Source organism: Phoca vitulina, unplaced genomic scaffold (assembly GCF_004348235.1).
Source record: "Phoca vitulina isolate PV1807 unplaced genomic scaffold, GSC_HSeal_1.0 scaffold29, whole genome shotgun sequence".
NCBI lineage: Eukaryota > Metazoa > Chordata > Mammalia > Carnivora > Phocidae > Phoca > Phoca vitulina.
This window is the reverse complement of record NW_022589732.1, coordinates 19100464-19119044: the sequence shown is the minus strand read 5'-3', so window position 1 is coordinate 19119044 and position 18581 is coordinate 19100464. Positions and strand designations below refer to the sequence as shown.

General features: G+C 58.3%; 1 protein-coding gene across 5 annotated transcripts in view; it reads right to left on the bottom strand.

The window, feature by feature from the left end:
• Positions 1-18581, bottom strand: part of ZMIZ1 (zinc finger MIZ-type containing 1) — a 234779-nt gene that overhangs the window by 15464 nt on the left and 200734 nt on the right. For 4 of the 5 annotated variants that reach the window (XM_032423917.1, XM_032423916.1, XM_032423918.1 and 1 more), the window contains 7 exons: positions 18165-18309; positions 7998-8112; positions 6794-7011; positions 5720-5918; positions 4487-4777; positions 1504-1686; positions 454-531 (listed from right to left, as the gene is read on the bottom strand). In XM_032423917.1, the coding sequence (XP_032279808.1) occupies positions 454-531; positions 1504-1686; positions 4487-4777; positions 5720-5918; positions 6794-7011; positions 7998-8112; positions 18165-18309 (1229 nt within the window). The remainder of the gene's footprint in view (positions 1-453; positions 532-1503; positions 1687-4486; positions 4778-5719; positions 5919-6793; positions 7012-7997; positions 8113-18164; positions 18310-18581) is intronic. The other variant, XM_032423920.1, reaches the window with a different exon arrangement.

The window sequence follows — 18581 nt, the reverse complement described above, 5'->3', positions numbered from 1 at the left end:
ATACATAGGTTATGGGGTCACAGGGATAGGAGGGACTCTGGCTACGGAGGTGCACCCCACCCGCCCCGCAGCCCTGGGGCTATGGTCCCTGCTCCCCCAAGGGAGCAGAGCCAGGCCCCCTCTGGAAATCCCTCTACGCCGGCCAGCACTGAGGTCTCTGGCTGCCTACATCATTGCTCTAAGCTACACCCTCCACTCCCAGCCCAGCAGGGTCCTCAGACGGGAGTCTGGCCTGCAGCACGTTGGGCAATTGGCTCCCCAGGAGGCTGCTCTCCCTTCTGCTCTTAATCCTTACTCATCCCCGGCCCACCTGCCTGGACCTGTGCATTTTGTCTGGGCATCAGTGTGCCCCAGAGCTGAGGACCTCGGAGTGCGCTCCCATCTGTGGGCCTGGGGTGGGGGCGGCCGGGCCCCTGAGACACACAAGTACACCCGATGAAAACGGGAACATACCCTGGTGATGTTTCCTTGGCTGTAGTTATTGTAGCTGCTTCCCGAGAAGGTGCTGTTTTGTCCATTAAACTGCTCTGGCTGTTAAAGCAAGATACACAACGCGTTGAAAGTGGAAGGCAGAAAAGCTCCCAGAAGCCAGCTTTCCCTCCTGATATGAAAACTGGCCAGAAGTGTCATACAGGGGATGCTGACGAGGCCCATCCAGTGCTGGGGTGTGGGGCGGGACAGGGGTAGAGCAGGTCACCCCTTCCCCCGCCCCGGGATGGGATTTCGTCTCTCTGTCCACAGCTAGTTATATAGCAAGAGTTTGCAAAAATAGAAACACCTAGAATGCTAAAGTTGGAGCAGTGGTGGGTGGTAATGGAAGTTAGCATGCTTCCTGGGCAAATAAATGTAAAGTGTGTCCAGAGCAGTCTGCACTCCTGAGAATGAACTTTATGATCCCAAAGAAGGGAAAAGCTATGTGCCCAAAAATATTCATCACGGTGTTACTTCGAAAGTGAAGAACCAAGAGCATCGCAAACATCCCATAGGAAGGGGACAATAAAATATGATGTGGTTTATATCGGTAGAAGGTGAGGCACCCTTAAAAAGTGAGAACCACAGAGACTGTAGCAATAAGTAACATGCTCCTGATTTCATGTCAAGTGAAAGAAACAGATTCAAAATCACAACCTTAATAACAACTATATAACATACTGATGCCCACGTGCAGTAGGGAAACAAAGGTTTAGAAGGTAATATTAATATATCCAAGTGGATGCTTTTCTTTAAAAAAAAAAAGACGTGTTTCCTTTATGATCATCTGGTGTGTGCCGTAAACAGTAAAAAGGAAGGGGAAAACCCTTGTCTGAGCCCCATGACTCATGGGGAACCAAGAGCTGCCAGCCTGACATTTTGGCCATGGCTCTGAGCACTCGAGGACACATCTGGAGATCTCTGCCTGCCTCCTGGTGACTTCAGGGGACACACAGGACCAAGATGACACAGGTGGGGGTGGGGATATGAGGTGGTGAGGAAGGAAGGGGTGGGTGGGGTGGTAGGACTCACCTTGTAATACTGCCCCATGTTGACTGTGGGGGGTGGGTACTGCCCGGTGCTCGGCTGGCTGGGCATCCTCTGCCCGGGGTAGTTGGGAGAGGTGAGCGGCCGCGGGGGGTTGGGGGTAGGGTACTGGCCTGGCTGGGTGGGGAACTGGCTGTTTGGTCCGTATTGCTGGTTTCCATAGTTGGGCTGTGGCAGCAGAGAGAGGAGGAGAAAGGCGGTCAGTGTCTCGGAGCCAAGCCACTCACCAGAAGGCCAGGCGTGCCCCGGCCCCTCACCTTCGTCCCGGCTGTTTTCCACCGACAAACTGCCTTCTCCACCCAGAGAGGGGGGGCGGCACCAGAGGCTGCCCTGACATCCAGGGACATGACGTTCTGTCTGTCTGGCTCGAGGGCCACCTCCCCGTGAAGCGGTCTTCTCTGAGTACCCTGCCCCCCGAACTGAGGGTACTTTCAGAGCCTCTCATTCATGCCATTAGGAGGGAGCTCGATTCTAAAGCCCCCTTCATGTGTTTCCTAGCACTTGGTGTGTGGCAGGGGAATGCAGACAATGGGATGTGCTTCCGGAAAGATGGCCCCCTCAACCGCTGCATTTGGAGGCTGAATAGGGGAGGCCCTGGCCCCACACCCCACACTGAACAGCACACACTGATGTTCAATTCTGGGCCATGCGTGCAGAGGTCGGGAGAAGCAGGCTTGTGTAGGTTCCAGACAACCCTCTCAAGACAGGCAACTGAGAGAGGAGACAGCTCAAGGGAGGGGCAGGATCCTTGTCCTTGGAGATCTACAAAGTGATCCCTGACACGCCGATGTCCACCCTGCAGCCGTCCCGCCCCCTCTGTAAGATTAAGTGACCCTCAGGGCCACCTCCCACCCAGACACTCCAGGCCATGACATCCTGTGAGGTCTGCTGAAGCTCCTTATCTATTTAAACTGTCTCTCTTGCCTCTAGGCTCCGAGGTCCCGGCTGTGTTCCAGCAACTGGCAAAGAGCAGACCCTCCATAATACTCCCTTGGCAAATGAGAGAAGGATCCAGAGGTAAGCAGTGGAGGATGGGAGGTGTCCGTGTCAGTGCTGAGGAACTCCACCACTCATACCGTGGCAGTACGGTGGCTGCTGTATGCGACAGTGTGGCTCCTGCCACATCACCAGAGGAGTGCAGGTGGGGGCCCGTCAGGCCACCGAAGAGGACTCCTGGGCGGGACCAGCCAACCCGACACCTGCCCCAATGTTTCGATGGCTCAGAGATTCTAGAAGCGTGCCATTGCAAGGTGAGGCCCGCCTTCCCAGGCAGGGTCAGGCCACGCAGGCTGTGATCACCCAGTGTCCCAGCCCAGTGCCAGGCATTTTGTAGCTGGGGAGCATCGGTGTCCTATGAAGAGGATGACTGAGTAGAAATAATTCAAGGCCTCTGTGGTGTGCCTTCGCCAGAGCATGCCACAGGTGCAGGTGGACATCAGAGCAATGACTGGGAATTTCTCTGCCTTGCCTTTCCTGGGATCACCTCCTTAGGTGCCGGCGACCCCAAGGCTGGGTCTGCAGACGCATCTCTAGCCCAGCCAGCAGGGATGCGGGGAGTTTGAGCATGGAGGGCCTGAAAGAGGGCCCAGAACTCCTGTGGGGGCTGTGTGTGGGAGTGAGGCCAGGAGCTTGAGCATCAACCCCCCCCTTCCTCCCAAGGACAGCCAGGACCTTGAGAGCCGCTGTCCTTCTCTGGCTGGTGCCTCCCTGAACCAACGCCATCCAGGAGTGTCTGGGCTTGAGCCAGGCTCCCGGGTGTTTGAGGAGGTCTCTGACCTCTCCCCTTCTGGATTCAGGACATTGCCAACAATGGCCAAGCCCGAGCTAGGGTGAATGCTGAGGGAATCACACAGACCTTTGAGGAACTTAACTTCTGGACTCTAAACCCACTGTAAGGTCAAGCTGAAGGCCACAGTTCGGAGGCAAGTAGGGTCGGGGTCGGGGGGAGCCGGTCTGAGAATGGGTGGCGAGCAGAGAGCTGTGGGGGAGACTACTCAGCAAGGAGCTTTGCCTAGGTAAGGAATCAAAGCAGGCTTCCTGAGGAGTGCGCACTGGGCCAGGATTCTAGGGTCCCTGTGTCTTTTGCAGGTGAACTAAAGCCTTACCCAGACAGGCCACTTGCTGCCAATTCTTCCCACTGCTCACTGAAGGCCCTATGACACCCCCTCCAGGAAGTCCTCTTTCTCTGACCTCATGCTGAATTCCGGATACCCCCGTGCATCACTGCTTTATGGGCTCCTGCTTAGACAGGTTTCCAGGAAGGTGATCCCCTTTCCTGCTGAAGTCTGGGTTCCCAGAGGACAGGTGTGGGTTTTACTTCCTTAAATCTTTACCTTTCCCTTGGCTGAGCTGACTGGGCAGCCAATGAGACAGTGTTCCTCCCGAAAGAGCAGCTGACAGTTGGCAGAGAAGAGCCCTAAGAAGCACACTGTCTGCCTTCCAGTCACTTCTCCGACGTGCACAGCCTTTAGATATCTGCAGGGTTTTGTCCCCTCTCTTACTCTTGCAAGTGAGAAGCCCTCGTGTGCAGGTGAGGAACGTGGACCCAAGGAGGTTTCACTCCTTACCAAAGTCACTGGGCCCGTGTCTGTGCCGAGACCAAACACCACGCTAACAGCTTCTGCTGCCTGCGCCGGCCCCGGGGCCAAGTGCTTCCCGTCTGGCCCTCGTTCACATCTCCCAAGTAGCCCCAGGAGGTGGGCTGGATCGGCACCGTCTTTTATAAATGAAAAACCATGACTCCAGCAGGGGACAGGACTTGATCAAGGACTTCCAGCTGGGAAATGGCAGAGCTGGTCTCCAAGCCAGGAGCCCGACTCCTCCATCCTAAGGCTCAGACTTTTGGTCCAGGTTTGGCGCTGGTCAGTTCCTGCCCTTTCCAAGGTCCTGCCCACAGCCCCTCTGTTTTCAAGCCCTGGGTGCTCCCCACCTCCCACCCTGGCCACCACCTGCCTCCTGTCACACTCACCTCTCCCGGGTATGGCCTCTTTATGCTCTGAATGGGAAGGGACTGGGGCCGGGGGCCCGGGTAGGTCTGCTGGGGCATCCGCTGCCCGTGCGTGCCAAAGGGGCTGATGCCGGGCGGCCGGGGCTGGTTCATGCCCATGGGAGGGCCGCTCATCCCCGAGGGTGTCATGCCAGCCGCCATGCTTGCGGGGTTCATGCTGCCCCCCATGGAGGCAGGCCCCCGCGGCCCGGGCTGGTTCATGAATTGGCTGTTATACGCCTGGGTGGGACCCATCTGGAAAGAGGAACAGACCTTCAACAGGAGAAGAAGAAAAAAAAAAAGAATAAAATGCCACATGCATTGAAAGTGCAGGGAGGGAAGGGTGGGGGAGGTGGGAGGCTCTGGGTCGGGGGGCACTTTCCTGTGTGGTTGCAGCTGGTGACCAGGCCCCAAGGGATGTCTGGCCTCTTGGGCTCACCACTGCCCTCTGCAGGCCACACAGGAAAGATGCAGCCCAAGGGGTGTTAACGGGGTGGGGTGCAGTCACTCCAGAGAGCAGGCAGCATTTCCAGGGAGGCAGGCAGGGAACGGGGAAGAAGGTGCAGAGGTGGGGAGGGGCACGGGAGGATGGAGGGGGATGAGGATGGAGGCAGGAGCCCCTTTCCTGGAAGCCCTGGCCCCGCCCTCGGCCGGTGGAGACACGCCCTCCATCCACAAAATCTGAGGCAGTCCCAGCTCCCACCTCTGCCCACAGGCCCTGCTGTCCCCTTCCTACAATCCCCACCTCCTCTCCTCTGTTCTGCATTCTTGCAGGGAACACTCTCTGCTCACACCCCACCAGTCCTGAAGGTCAAGGGAGCAGAAATGGGACCTGGGCTCAATCCACAGATGGGATGACTAGGAGTGTATGGTCTTCAGAAGCCACCACGGGGACAGACTGGTGACAAGGCGTTTTAGGCACTGAGCCCGCGCTTTGGTGAGCAGGTGCCCAGAGGGCGATAAAGAACCTCCTTCCCCATTTGCAGACACGCATGAGCCACAAACCCACGCAGAACAAACGCAAGCACCCAGACGGCCTCCCCGCACCACACCCAACCATGCCGACACACCCACGTCCTAACACACACCCGTCCACAGGCCTCCAAGGAAACCCAGACGCACCCTGACACCATCAGCTCTTCCAGCACACATGGCACCAACACCCCAACTCTGCGGGGGGGGGCAAGGCTGGACCGCGACTAGTGGGGCCCTTACCGGTCCATACTGGTTTATATCCTTGTTCTGCGTCTCCTGCAAGGCTGCCACAGTGGCCGTGGCCGTGGCCGTGGCCGTGGCCGCCGCTGCCGCTACTGCAGCCGCTGCGGCAGCTGCCGCGGGCTGAGTGAAGTCAGCGGGCGGCCTGGTGTGCGGAGGGATGCCCATACCTGCGGGGGCATTAGGACCCCCGGGGTAACTGCAAGGGAGAAGAAGGGGAAACTTAGACACTGCCTGAATCTAAAGATGAACCCACTGTAAGCCCTGGGCTGGGAGGGAGAAGACGGGTCCTTCCATGCCCTCCTGCCCCCAGCTCACGGACAAGGGAGGCGTCTAGACCCCGAACCCGAAGGGGAGAGGGGCCCCTGCGGGTTGGCAGCTCTTCGTGCCCCTTGGCGACAGGCAAGCTGCTGTGTTCCCGAAGCCCTTGGTGGGGTGCTGGCCGGCACGGACTCTCCCGGGCACGAGATCACTGCACCTCGCTGCCATGGGCAGCCCAACTTCTGGAGGAGGACACGGTGCCTCACAAAACCCCGAGCACCTTGCCCACAGGCCCTGGTGGATGGTGGGCTGAAGCCAAAGAGGTGGCCTTGGACAGGGCAGGGTGGCAGAGGAGGAACGGGGTGCCTCTCTGCCCAGCCCCCACATCCTGCAGCATCTTCCTGGGGCTCCTTGTTCCTTCCCCACCCCCCGCCCCCCCAGCTCCTCTCGAACCTGGCGGTACGGCCTGAACAGCCCGCGGGGCAGGGTGGCCTTCCTGCACCTGTCTGGAGCAGCTCTTGACCCCGCCGGCCCCGCCCTCATAGCGTCTGCCCCCCCCAGCCCCATGTACAGACACCGGCACAGAAGGGCCGCTCCGGGGGACGAGAGTGCGGGCCTTCCAGCACCAGGGGCCTGGCGGCTATCACAACCAGCCAGCTGTGTTAGTGCCTCACCCACTCGCTGTGTCCCTTTAACGGAGGGGACAGCAGAGCACGAGTAGTGCCAAAAGCACAGGGCTGGCGTTTCAACACTACTCCTGCTCCGGGACGGAGGGGAAGGGCAGCGCCAGAGCCGCTCCCGAGGGCTGCTCACCTGGCCCCGAAGCCCCCGCTGCCGGGGTAGTTGGGCCGGCCGTACATGCTCTGCTGGATGTAGGGCTGAGCGGGCCCGGCCTTGGCCGAGAACTGCTGCTGCTGTCCGGCAAACTGGGGGGAGTTGAGGCCGGGGTTGCTGGTGGTCATGCCCGACGCCATGGGGTTGCCGCCTGGATTCATGGGGTTGTTGGCATTGGCCATAGGGTTCCCGAGGACCTGTGGGCAGAGAGTGGTTGTCACCCAAGCGGTGTCCCAGGGGCCATGGGAGGGAAAGAGGAGACATGGGGGGCTGTTGAAATGGTACAACGGGGAGAGCAGAGGGAAAGGGGGAGAAAGTGGAGTCATGAATTGTCCCCAGACCATACAAATGCTTTGAAGGGGGTAACACAGCCCCGGAAGCCAGCAGCAAAGGGGATGAGAACCCCGGCCTGTGATGGAACCAGGAGGGGCTGGTCCTGCCCTCAGTGGCAGGTAGAAGGCACTGGACTTCTCGGCCCTCCTCTGCCAAGGGGCCTGGGTACCCAGAGGCTGGGATACATGGTGGCCCTGGGCTGCTGCTTTGTCAGGGCGAAGAGAAACCCAACTTGCCAGCTCTGGAGGGTGGCAGGATCCCAGCCAAGGGGCCCCTGTGGCCTGAGACTGCAGGGAAGCCCAGGGGTGCCCTTGGGGGCGGCCACCAGCCCCGAGCTGTGGCAGAGGCCGAGCAGGCTGGACAGGAAGGTGTGGAGGAAAGAGGAAGGGGTGAGAGCGGGAGGCAGGGGTGGCCAGGGGGGTGGGGGAGGGGTTTGTCACAAGCTGAAAGCTTACCATTTTGCTGAAATCTAACCCACGTTACCCACGGTCAAAGACCCCAGACGCTGGAGCCCTGAGGCCAATAACACCCAGGAAGTTCTCCTATTTATCCAACCCAAGTAAACGTGGGCTAGGGAAGAACCCCCGGCTCTCGGTCAGATGAAAGTCATTCCCCCAGAAGGGCCCTCGGATGGGGACGGTTGCCTAGGGGCCAGCTGCCGCCCTCCTGAGCAAGCGTGGAGGGTAGCGGCATGTCCACGGCTGAGTGTGCCCCAAGAGCTGGTCTTTCCAGCTGGGCAGTGTGAGGTCGACTGGCATGGGAGGATGACCCAAAGGCCCCAGGGCTCAAGGGATGGTCCTGCTGGGGGGGGGGGGGGGGGCTGCGGCACGGGGGCAGGACAGGCTCTTACCTGGCTCTGGGATGTGTTGGTCACTCCCCAAACCGTGGTGACCACGGAGAGGGAGCCGGGAGGCTGGTTGGTGTTCTGCTGCCAAGGGACAGAGTCATAGGGGAATGACCCATCACTGCAGAGGGAGACAGAGGGGGGATCCTCAGGGACTGCATACACAGGAGGGCCCCATCACCCCATCATCCTCCATGGCTCCCAGTCAAACCCAGGTGACCCCCATCTCCATCAGCTCTAGACCCCCCAGGCCTGGCACAGGGTCCGATGCAGAACAGGCACACCTCACGTGGTGGCAGACCCTGGAAGTGACCATGTCTCCCCCCATCGCTGTGGAAGTACCACCCCCATGGCTGTCTGCCTCACCTGAGCCCAAAGTCCACAGGCCACGCTACGGAGGAAGAAGAGAGCCCCACAGGCCCCACCTGAGCTCCTCCTTCCACCACGCTCTGACTTGAAGTGGCTCTCCAGAAAGAGCTTTGGTTTCCCCGTACCAGCTTCCCCTTGGAACTTCCCGGTCCCTTCTCAGAAAACATCGGAAGGGCCCCAGTCTGAAGCTCGCCTCCTCCCCCTTCCTCCCAACCCTTTGTAGCAGGTGGGCCACCCAGTCCAGCTGATGTGGCCTCTGGCAAGAGGTTCCTTACGTCATTCTTCCTTCCTGCCTCTGGATCACAGGTACGGGCCTGCCTGCCATGCTTCCTCCCCTGCTCCCACCCCAGTCTCCTGTGCACGTCCCCGCCAAGCTAAGCTCCCTCAAACACCCAAGACGCTCTCCACAATCAAAGACCTCCAATGGCTCCCAGTGTTTACAAGGCAAAGTCCGAACTCACACACTTCAGAATGATTTACCCTGCTGGCTAATCCCACCCTACCCTGCCTCCCCGCTTGGCTCCCACCTCTGTGGGAGCACCCCAGCCATTGCCCCATTGCCCCGTCTCCCCTGTCTCCTTGCTAGGCCCAGAAGCACCCACCTTATTTGGTGACATCTCCTGAGAAGCCCCCAAACACCAGAAGCAAGGACTTAACCTTAGGCCCAACACCCTGCCCTGCACACAGTAGGTGCTCAATAATGCCTTTCTATTAGTTGCTATGGTACTTGTGAAGAGTGACCCCCGGGGAGAGGGAAGGGGCTGTCCAGATTATAGCATGAAGAAAGTGCTGGGGTCCCAGCCCCTAGGAGTGCTGAGCTGGGACTGCCTCTGCATTGACTCCCTGGCACTTCTCACGGAGACACAATCCCAGATGTGGCCCCCAAGGGAGCAGAGACGCAGAGCACCCACATCTGTTGTACCAGCCCTGCGCGGCTTCCCGACAGCGGGGAGGCCTGCAAGGTGGCACTGCTGGGTACCAGGCCGGGGGAAGGGGGCCTGGGGGAGGCTGGTGGGGTAGGAAAGCACGTCATGCCTCTGTCTGGCTTGTGCTGTCATCACAGGAAGTGAGCAGAAGACAAAAGTGCTCGCTCACTCCTGGAGAACTTACACCCCGGCCTAGCAGGCAAGCCAGGCCTGGCCCTAGAGGTGCTGGGAGCCAGCCGGGAGGTCAGGACTCACAGGACGGAGGCACCCTCCTGCGTGACAGGCAGGCAGGGGGCAGCGGGGGGCTGAGTCTCGTGCCTGCTTCTCACCGGGCAGAGCCCTCGGCAGCCAACGTAGCCAAGGCGGGCAGGGCCCTGCAGGGGTGATGTCACCGTCTGCCCAGGCTTGCTCGCCCCATGCCTGGACACCCTCTCTGCCCGGCCAGCCCCTGGCTTCCTTCCTATCTCTGCTCAGAAGCCACCTCTCTGGAGGGGCCTGCCCTGACCTCCTGCAGTAAGAGCAGCCCCACCCCTCCACTCCCTTTTCCTCCTGCCCTGGCTTTTTTTTTTTTTTGGTACCCTGGGTACGAATCCTGTCCCGTCCTGGCTCAGGGAGGGTCCAAGTTCCCTCGCCTGTCTGCACACAGTCCCCTCTTCTGTCAAATGGGCCTAAGAAGGGCATTCCCCCACTCTGCTCTCTGAGTTTTTGGAACTGTGGGTCATGAAACACGACTGGGTCATGACATCAAACCAGCACGAGGGGAAAAAAACGGAATAAAACAGAATAGTTAAGCGTGAGCACATGGTAAGAATAAATAATATTCCTCAGTGTCTTGATTTTATGTGTGAGTGTGCACGCACCCTGGGTCATGGTGCACTATGCACATTTACTGTGGGTCTCAGGTCAAGGAGGTTTGAACAACACAGGCCTTGGTAGCGTAAGCCTGATGAGGCTCAAAGAGGAGCATGCAGACAAAAAGGCTTACTCGACTAGAAAGGGACACAGACTTGGGCATTACTCATGATTTCCAGGGGAGAGGAGAGGCCCTCGGAAACCCAGACCTCCTGCCTACCCTCTACTCCTGCCGGCCAGACATGGTGTGGGTCAATGAAAAGGGGGTGAGGCCCAGATGCACCCGCCAAGCTGACAGACAGCTCACACTTGCATCTGGGAAGGCTGCAGGACCCGGGAGCCCAGAGAGCTCAGGAGGGCTGGAGAAGCACAGGGAAGGAAGCGATGAGCTTGCTCCTGAGCATGGCTGGGCTGGAGGCCTCCCTGGGAGAAATCACAGAGGACTGGGGTGCCACCTGGTCCCGGGCCTTGGCACACCAGCATCCCGAAGGAAGGCCCTGCAGGCTATAGTTTAATCCAACAGAGAGGAGACCCCTAGATGCCAGCTGTCCTGTGAGGCCCTCATCTTAGGTGTACAGGATGGAACACAGGACCCCCAGCAATTTAACAGAGCACAAGTGTGTGTCTTCTCTGCCCCACAACTCCCATCAACCCTCCAGGCTGATGTCCAGTTCGTGTCCTTTTATTTTTTTATTTTATTATTATTATTTTTTTAAAGATTTTATTTATTTATTTGACAGAGAGAGGCACAGCAAGAGAGGGAACACAAGCAGGGGGAGTGGGAGAGGGAGAAGCAGGCTTCCCGCAGAGCAGGGAGCCCGATGTGGGGCTCGATCCCAGGACCCTGAGATCATGACCTGAGCCGAAGGCAGACGCTTAACGACTGAGCCACCCAGGCGCCCCTGGTTCGTGTCCTTTTAGAATGTGCCTGGCAGGCTCAGGAGTAAAGCCCTCTGGGAGCCCCTGGAGCCTGGCAGGGCCCCACCCGAGCTTGGGGCGGGGCGGGGCGGGGGGTGGGGGCAGGTAGCTGCTGCCTCACCACCTCGGCTGGGGAGGCCCCGGCTCACCGGGATACTGCACAGGCCCACAAACACGCTCCTGACTGCCCTACGGCTCCGTGGGTGGGCCTTGTGGGCGGAAACCAGCTCCTTCCTGTTTCGTCCCCTCCACCCGAAACTTGGTGAGAAGCAAACTTAACCATGGTTCCCAAACTGGGCATGCCCACCGTCTGGCTGGAAGGTGCACCCCGGGCCTATTCCAGGAGTGCACGCGTGTGGCCAGGGACACAGATGTGTGTCTGCACGCACACCCTGCTGCCATGTGGCCGGGCACACGCGGGGGCAGAGACAGGCACGCGCGTGGAGGGGCGGTCTCAGGGACTCGCTCGCCCCCACTCACACCTGCTGCAGAAGCAGAAGTGGCAGCCGCACCAACACGGCTGTGACTCATCTCCTGGGGAGACGGCTCCTGCTGTCGCAGCGAAGGCTCTCGCCCCCACAGGCCCCTGGCAGTCAGCCCTGCCGCCGCCTCTGCTGGGACTCAGACACCACCACCGGGGGGGCTGCCCGGCTCCAGCTCCCTGTGGCCCAAGGAGCAAGGGCAAGCCCGGCTCCTGGGCCCTACCAAGGTGGGAGGGGGCCTAGGGTGATGAAGGGGAGGCCTAGGGGGCCTATGGGGGAAGGGGGTGTCCTGAGGCCCTTCCTTCCTCTAGCAAGTACTATCTGACCTGCAGATGAGGTCAGCCCAGGTCAGGGGTCCCTGGCATTTGGGGACTGCCTGCTAGGAACCACTTCTCTCCTCTTCTCCATAGCTGGTTGCAGTTCAGAGGGAGGCCAGGGCCCCTGGAATGTGAGAATCCCAGTCTTAGTAATCCTGTCCAGCTCTGTGCACCCCCAGTGGGTACACCCCATGGTGTACAACCCCATAGCCCAGTCTCGTGCCACAGCTGCCCCCAGTTGCAGGCCTGTCTAGCCAAAACCGCCCCAAGAACCCTAGTCTACCCAGAGAGGCCCCGGTCCCAGTAGCCACGTGGAATCTCGGCAGTGTTCTGCCTGCCAAGCACCTCCTCACAGGGAGGTACCTGCTTTCCCGCCTCTGTGCCTAATCTTAGTCTGGGATGCTTCAGCCGTGCCACTCATCCTTCCCAGGCTTCTCTTCCAAAGGCCACCTCCTCCAGGAAGCCCTTGTGACATTCACTGGCTTGAGCTCCACTTGTTCCTCACATTCGTAGGGCCTGAGTGGGGGCCCAAATGAGAGGCCCCCCCCTTTCTCCTTCTGCCCCAGGAATCCTGAGTTAGGCTACCTGTGCCTGGCATGATGTCACCACACACCTACGGGGCTCGGAAAGCCTTTGCTAACCAAAGTGCCAGAGAGAAACACCGACTCTCCATACTCTCCTCAGAAGGATGCCTGAGAATGAGTAACTGTGTCCATTCATTAAACCTGACGGCTAAGCACCTACAGTGTGCTTGTGACCCCATGGGCGCTGGCACCCAGGAAGTGAGTCCTGCCCTCCAGGGAGAGGGACAGAGGGAAGCTAATGAAGCAGCTACTTGCTCTCTCTATGCCTCAGTGTCCTTATCTGTAAAATGGGATGATAACAGTACGTCTCTCAGAAGGCTGTCGTGAGGATTGAGTGAGCTCCCACATGTAAGGCAAAATGACCACATGCAGCTGACCTCGGGCACCGAAAACTGTTGACCGCTGCTGTTGTTATGATTTATTGAGTGGCTTCTACAAGCAAGGAGCTACGTGAAGGGACTTCCACCTAAGAACTCATTTAATCCCTTAAAGTGGGCTCAACAGATGCATCCATAGGAGCTGAGGCTCCCAATGTCCCAGGGCTTGTCAAGGGCAAGACTGCCAGGTGGGCTGGACCACATCCCATTGTCTCAGGGAGCTAAGGATTCGGTAGGATAGCACCTCCCTGCACAAAGATGGGGAGGGGCACCTGGGGGGCTCAGTCGGCTAAGCAGCCGACTCTGATTTCACACTCAGGTCATGATCTCAGGGTTGTGGGATCAAGCCCTGCATCAGGCTCTGTGCTCAGCGGGAGTCTGCTTGGGGATTCTCCCTCTCCCTCTGCCCCTCCCCTCCTTCTCAAATAAATAAATAAATCTTAAAAAAAAAAAAGTGGTGATAATGCGAGGGGGCACATGCTATGAGGGACATCTAGCAGTCCCCAAGAATTCCAAGAAGGGGCACAGCTTCCCAAGGGTTCTTGGGGAAGCCACCCAGCATGAAGGGACAGAGGACATGTAAAGTTTAGTCTCAAAGACTGGCTGCAGAGAAAACCCAAACAGTGACCCAGGGGAAGAAACAACAACACTCTATCCATCAAATCATTAGCTTTGGCCTGCAGAGAGTATCCTAGCAAATACTCAGGGACTCCGACTAAACATTTGTGAGGCTAATATTCAGATGGCACAGGGAGGCCCTGCGGCACAGTGGCTAACTATCTGGGCTCTAAACTTAAGAGTCTTTGGGGTCAAGCCTTGGTTCAGCCACTGACGATTTCTATGACCTCGGACATATCACTTAAGTCAGCTCAACTTTCTCATCTGTAAAATGGGACTAACTCTCTCCTAGGATGAAGCATACGAATACAGGTAAAGTTCAGCACAGTGCCTGGCACACAGTCCCTGCTAAACTGTACTTACACTTTTCTCTCCATTTCTGCAGCATGACTGTGTGCAGGTACCCCTATTTACTTGATGATGGTGCTTACAAGTTTTGCAAAAATGCTATGAGAGGGGGTGTTCTTATCATTCCTGCTTGTTGAACAGATTTCCCAAGCCTCTGAGGCTTTCCTTAGTGTTCCTTTGCCATCCTGTCACTAGTGAACTCCTACCTATATTTCAAAGCCCAGCCTGGATACTCCCTTTTGTGATTCTCTTAAGCAGAACCAAGGACGTTTTCCTCTATTCCCTCAACTCTTTTGTCACATAAAAGAGCTTTTCACGTTGCAGTTAGAGTAGATGATTTACATGTCTGTTTGGCAGCTCCATAGGCACTGACTGATGTTTGCTAAATGTGAGAAAATGAGTAAAGCCCAGCAAGAGGGGAGTGCTGATTCCTGGCTCCCGGGGACCTGCTGAAGCAGTGTCTACACAGACATTCATGGAGGGAAGAGGTGGGGAGGGCTGAGATATTTCTTCCCTTGCACTTCTAACAGCCACTTTATTTGGGAGAAATAACAAATTCCTATTAAGGGTATTGTCAGACCCGAATTAATTTCCCTGATGTGGCTATATTGGTCCTGTCTCCATGCAAGGCTGAAGAGTTACCACTAATGAAACACCAAGCCAGTGAGGAGCTGAAGCTCCCACCCTCTTTCATTTAGGGGAGCCGTTAACGGGGCTCTCCATCATCACAATGACTCGGGCCGCTTCCTTCCCTCCCCGCGGTGAAACGTAGAGGGACCTGCACAGCTAACTGCATACTAGAGGGTCTTAAATTTTTTCAGTAGGAAGGAGGAAAGGAAAAGATGCTGTACCTTAGCAATCTGGAACCGATGGGCAGGATTTATGGCTCCTTCAATCCCTTCCTTCCTTCCTTCCTTCCTCCCTCCTTCCCTCCCTCTTTCTTTTTTTTAATTTTCTGGGGGCAAGAAGAAGGACCTATTACAACCTGAGCTTTGGGTCCAGCTCCACAAAAGCAGCTAACCATGAACGTGGCGAAGGTGGTATGATGGGACCAAGGAAAGGAGGAGGCTGGGGGGTCAGCTCTGATGGAGCCCTTCTTTGTTAGCTGACCAAAGTGAGCGCGTCAGGGTCCACTGGCGGTGGGCATGTTGGAGGTCCTGCACTGCTGTTTCTAGCGCTACAGATGAGGACACTGAGGCACAGAGAGGTTACAGAGCTGCCCAAAGTCCCCCTGCCAGAAGAGGGCAGGGCGGCCACTCATGCCCAGCGGCCCGGCTCAGCGCCTGTGCCCCCCACCTGCTACACCTGGGCACCTCTCCTCTGGGGGGGGGGGGCGCAAACCCCTCCCCCGGAAGAGGAAGGGCGGCACCCCTTGATTTTGGAGTCATCCCCAGCTCTAGCGGGCTTTGACTGGTAATTAAGTTAGGCGTGTAAACAAGATTTATTAAGCTTTTAATTACTTTTGCAGCACTGATTTGCATATGGACAATGTGCTAATCACAAACGGCTTTTTTAACCAGTCATTTAAATCTGAGAAGGAAGGCAGAAATGTTTGTTGGCAACACGTCCGGGTCACTGTGGGGGCTGTGGCGCCCGCCTCCATGTAACCTTCCCCCTAAGTGGCTGGGACCATGGCACCACAGCCACGGGGTCCCCCAGAGACAGCCTGGGGCTTCGGCCTTCCAGGGACCCCCACCCTCTCCTATTTACTTGTCTTCAGAGCCTGAAGACAAGGACCCCTGAGTTTTTGAACAGCCACACACTTCCAAGCCCCAATCCTGAACATCACCCGTGGCCCAGGGTCTCCTGAATTCAATGGGCAAGAAGGGCTTCTGTCCTCCAAGTCATTCAATACAGCGGTGGGGGTGGGGGCCTGAAAAGTTTCCTCTCTGTGAAAAGTACTTGACTTTCCTTCTTATTTGGGAAGTTACATGAGGACTTAAAAGGTGATGCCTCCTATTGGGGTTTCCCAGGAAATTCATGAAGCTACAAGTAGAGACCGGCCAATCTCCCATCACCTGCCACAGTGTGCTTGTGGCCTCAGTGTGGGGCCTGCAGGGACGTGGACCAGTCCTTGTTCAACTGATGACACTTCTTTCCAGTCTCAACTGCCCTCATACAGAATTGGGAAATAGGGCAAGGTCTGGATCAGAGTTGGGTTAACAACCAGACACCACCTCACTGATCTTGAATGGCCAGCAGCAGAGTGAAGGGCAGAGCACTGTCCTGCCCCTTATGGGCTGTGTGTTCTTGGGTAAGTCACTGTCCTGCTCTGGGCCCACTTTCCCTTCTAGCTCTGCCATTCGGGGTGGGAGGTATGGTGCAGAATGGAGGAGGTCACGTTCCATGGAAGCAAGTGGTCATCCCTCAGTTCTCAGTGAATCTTCCAAGGCACAGGGCTCTCCCGTCTCTGAGAGGTCGCCTCTTTGCATCCTCTATCATTCATGGGTCCCTACAGGGAGCTGAACCAGTGTGGCATCTGTAGAAGAGCACTGCGTCCCAGCCCCCCGAGGGAAAGCCAGTTCAAACTCACAGAATGCACCTGCCCAACTCTCTGACCAAGTCCTTGAAGGTCAAGGCCCATGTCCTCTGGGCAGCCTCTTGACAGCCCGGACATTTTCCTCCTTCTGACCCCAAGGCCAGGTCTGCCTGTCACCTACCCCTAACCCTGCCTCAATCCATCAGGTCTCAGTTTTGCCTCACTGGGTCTTACTTCCTCCCCAACCAGCGAGATGCAGCTCCCTGGAGCACAGACACCCTCCATCCGGTTAACTCCAGGACAGGACGGTCTCAGGCCTCCAAATCAGCTCAGCATGACCTGGCGAAGGCCTGGCCGGGGTCTAGAGCCGCAGCACTCTGCGGCCTGAACGGTCACAGCCGAGCAGGTGTGAGGCAGGCCTCTCATGGGGCCGCAGGGCCCTGGCCCACCACCGGTGACCGCTTTCCTGGCGGTCCTGGCTCGGAGGAGGAAAGGCTGGACGGACAGATGGGAGGCAACAAGAAGCGGGAGGAGCCCGGCGGGGCAGAGCAGTAAGAAGCTAAAATCAAGGCAGGCAGTCGAGGCTGCCTTTAGCCATAGGCTGTGCGGAGTGGCTGGCAGGAGTCCAGATGCAGAAGCCCTGCGGCTTTCTGCTGAGCCAGGGCAAGGGGAGGATGGCGGCCAGAGGTGGGTTTTGCCTTTCCTGTGTGGTGGTTCTTAACCACGGGTGACATCCTCACCCCTCAAAATGTGTGAAGGTGCTTTCACAACATGGGGGTGGGGGGCCCTAGAAGAACTGAGTGGGCAGGGACTGAGACATTAAATGCCCTGGGCCCAATGCCAGGAGTGCCCCCCACTGAGAAACACCCACAGAAGGGGGGCTGTCCTGAGTCTGAGGGGTCACAGGCTGGGCCGAGGGGGTGGCGAGGCAGCGCCCCTGGGGGGCTGTGGTGGTGGGCTTGCTGTCGAACAAAGTGCTTCTGACCGAGGCAGGGAACCACGTGTTGGGGCAGGGTGCTGGACCTAGGGAGCTCCCTCCCAGCTCTGAGAATCAAAAGCCCCTAATTCAATTTGTAGAGCATGGCCAATGCCCGACTTCGTGGCAGCACCTCCATGGTGGGACCCAGGTCGCCTGCCGCGTGCTCTGGGCTGTGGGCGCCTTGGTCAGGCTGGGTCGTGAATGAGAGCCTAGCTCTGACTACAAACATACCCCCCCGAGCCTGTCATCAGTGGGACGTGCGGAGGGAAAGCAGACGGCATGGCAGGCCCTGCTGTTCCAGGGTCAGCACGCAGAGAGAGCGGGCCCAGCTCGGCGAGGGAACTGCAGGGCTGGCTGGTCCTGAGCACGGGCTCCTTCGCAGGCTGGTGCCGGGCAGACCAGCCACTTCCTCAGTGTCTGATGGCCTCCGCCCCGGCGTTCCCACCTGTGACCCCGGGCTTCTCCTGACCCCGCCCCTGTGCTGATAGCCCAGCCTCACTCAGCTCCTGTCTGCCCGGCCTGGGCTGGCTCCGTCCCCACCTGCGGGTGGGAGCACCAGCTCTGTGATGTTCCTGAGCCCCTTGTGGGCCCTGCGTATCTCCGTGTTTGCCCAGGGCCCTGCTCAGGAGAAAGGGGAGGCCCTGAGTTCGGGACAGTTAATGTTCAGCCCAAAGTCTAGAACCTAAAAGAAGAAACAGCCCTCCACTGAAGGGACAACGAACGCAGCCAGGCTGGGTAAGACTGGCGCTTTCAACCTCTGCTGGGATGGGGGAGAGACAGTGCTCACCCCACCAGGGTTTAAAAAACAGAGAATATCCTCCTGGCTGCTCAGAGGCCCCCACCCCAGGTCTTCCACCGGAGGGGCACTGCCCAGCGCCCACCTGGCAGCCCCCCGCCCGCCCCTGGAGGTACGCGCCCACTCACCTGTGCGACAGAGTGGGTTTCATGGAGCTCATGGAGTTGAGGGGGGGCTGCATGGGGAGTTTCCCGGGGGGGTCGCTCTGGCGGCTCTTCTGATGCCGAAGGAGCAGGAGACGGCCGAGCTCCTCACACCAGGAGGACAGCAGGGCTGCAAGGAAGGACAGGACGGTCAGGGCGCCCCGTGGCCACCTCCCCTGGCTACGCCCGCTGCCACCTCGCCCTCCCAGACTGGCCGCGCCCGTACAGTGGGACTGACACCCCGAAGGAGGGCTGATGTCAACGGCCCTCACTCTGATGAGGACAGGCCAGAGGCGGCACAGTCGAGAGCATGGACACGATGGAGGGGACGTCCAAGATGGTGCCAAGGAGAGGCCACTGGAGTGGGAAGGAGGCAGCCCAGCACAGACCCTGTGTCGGGCA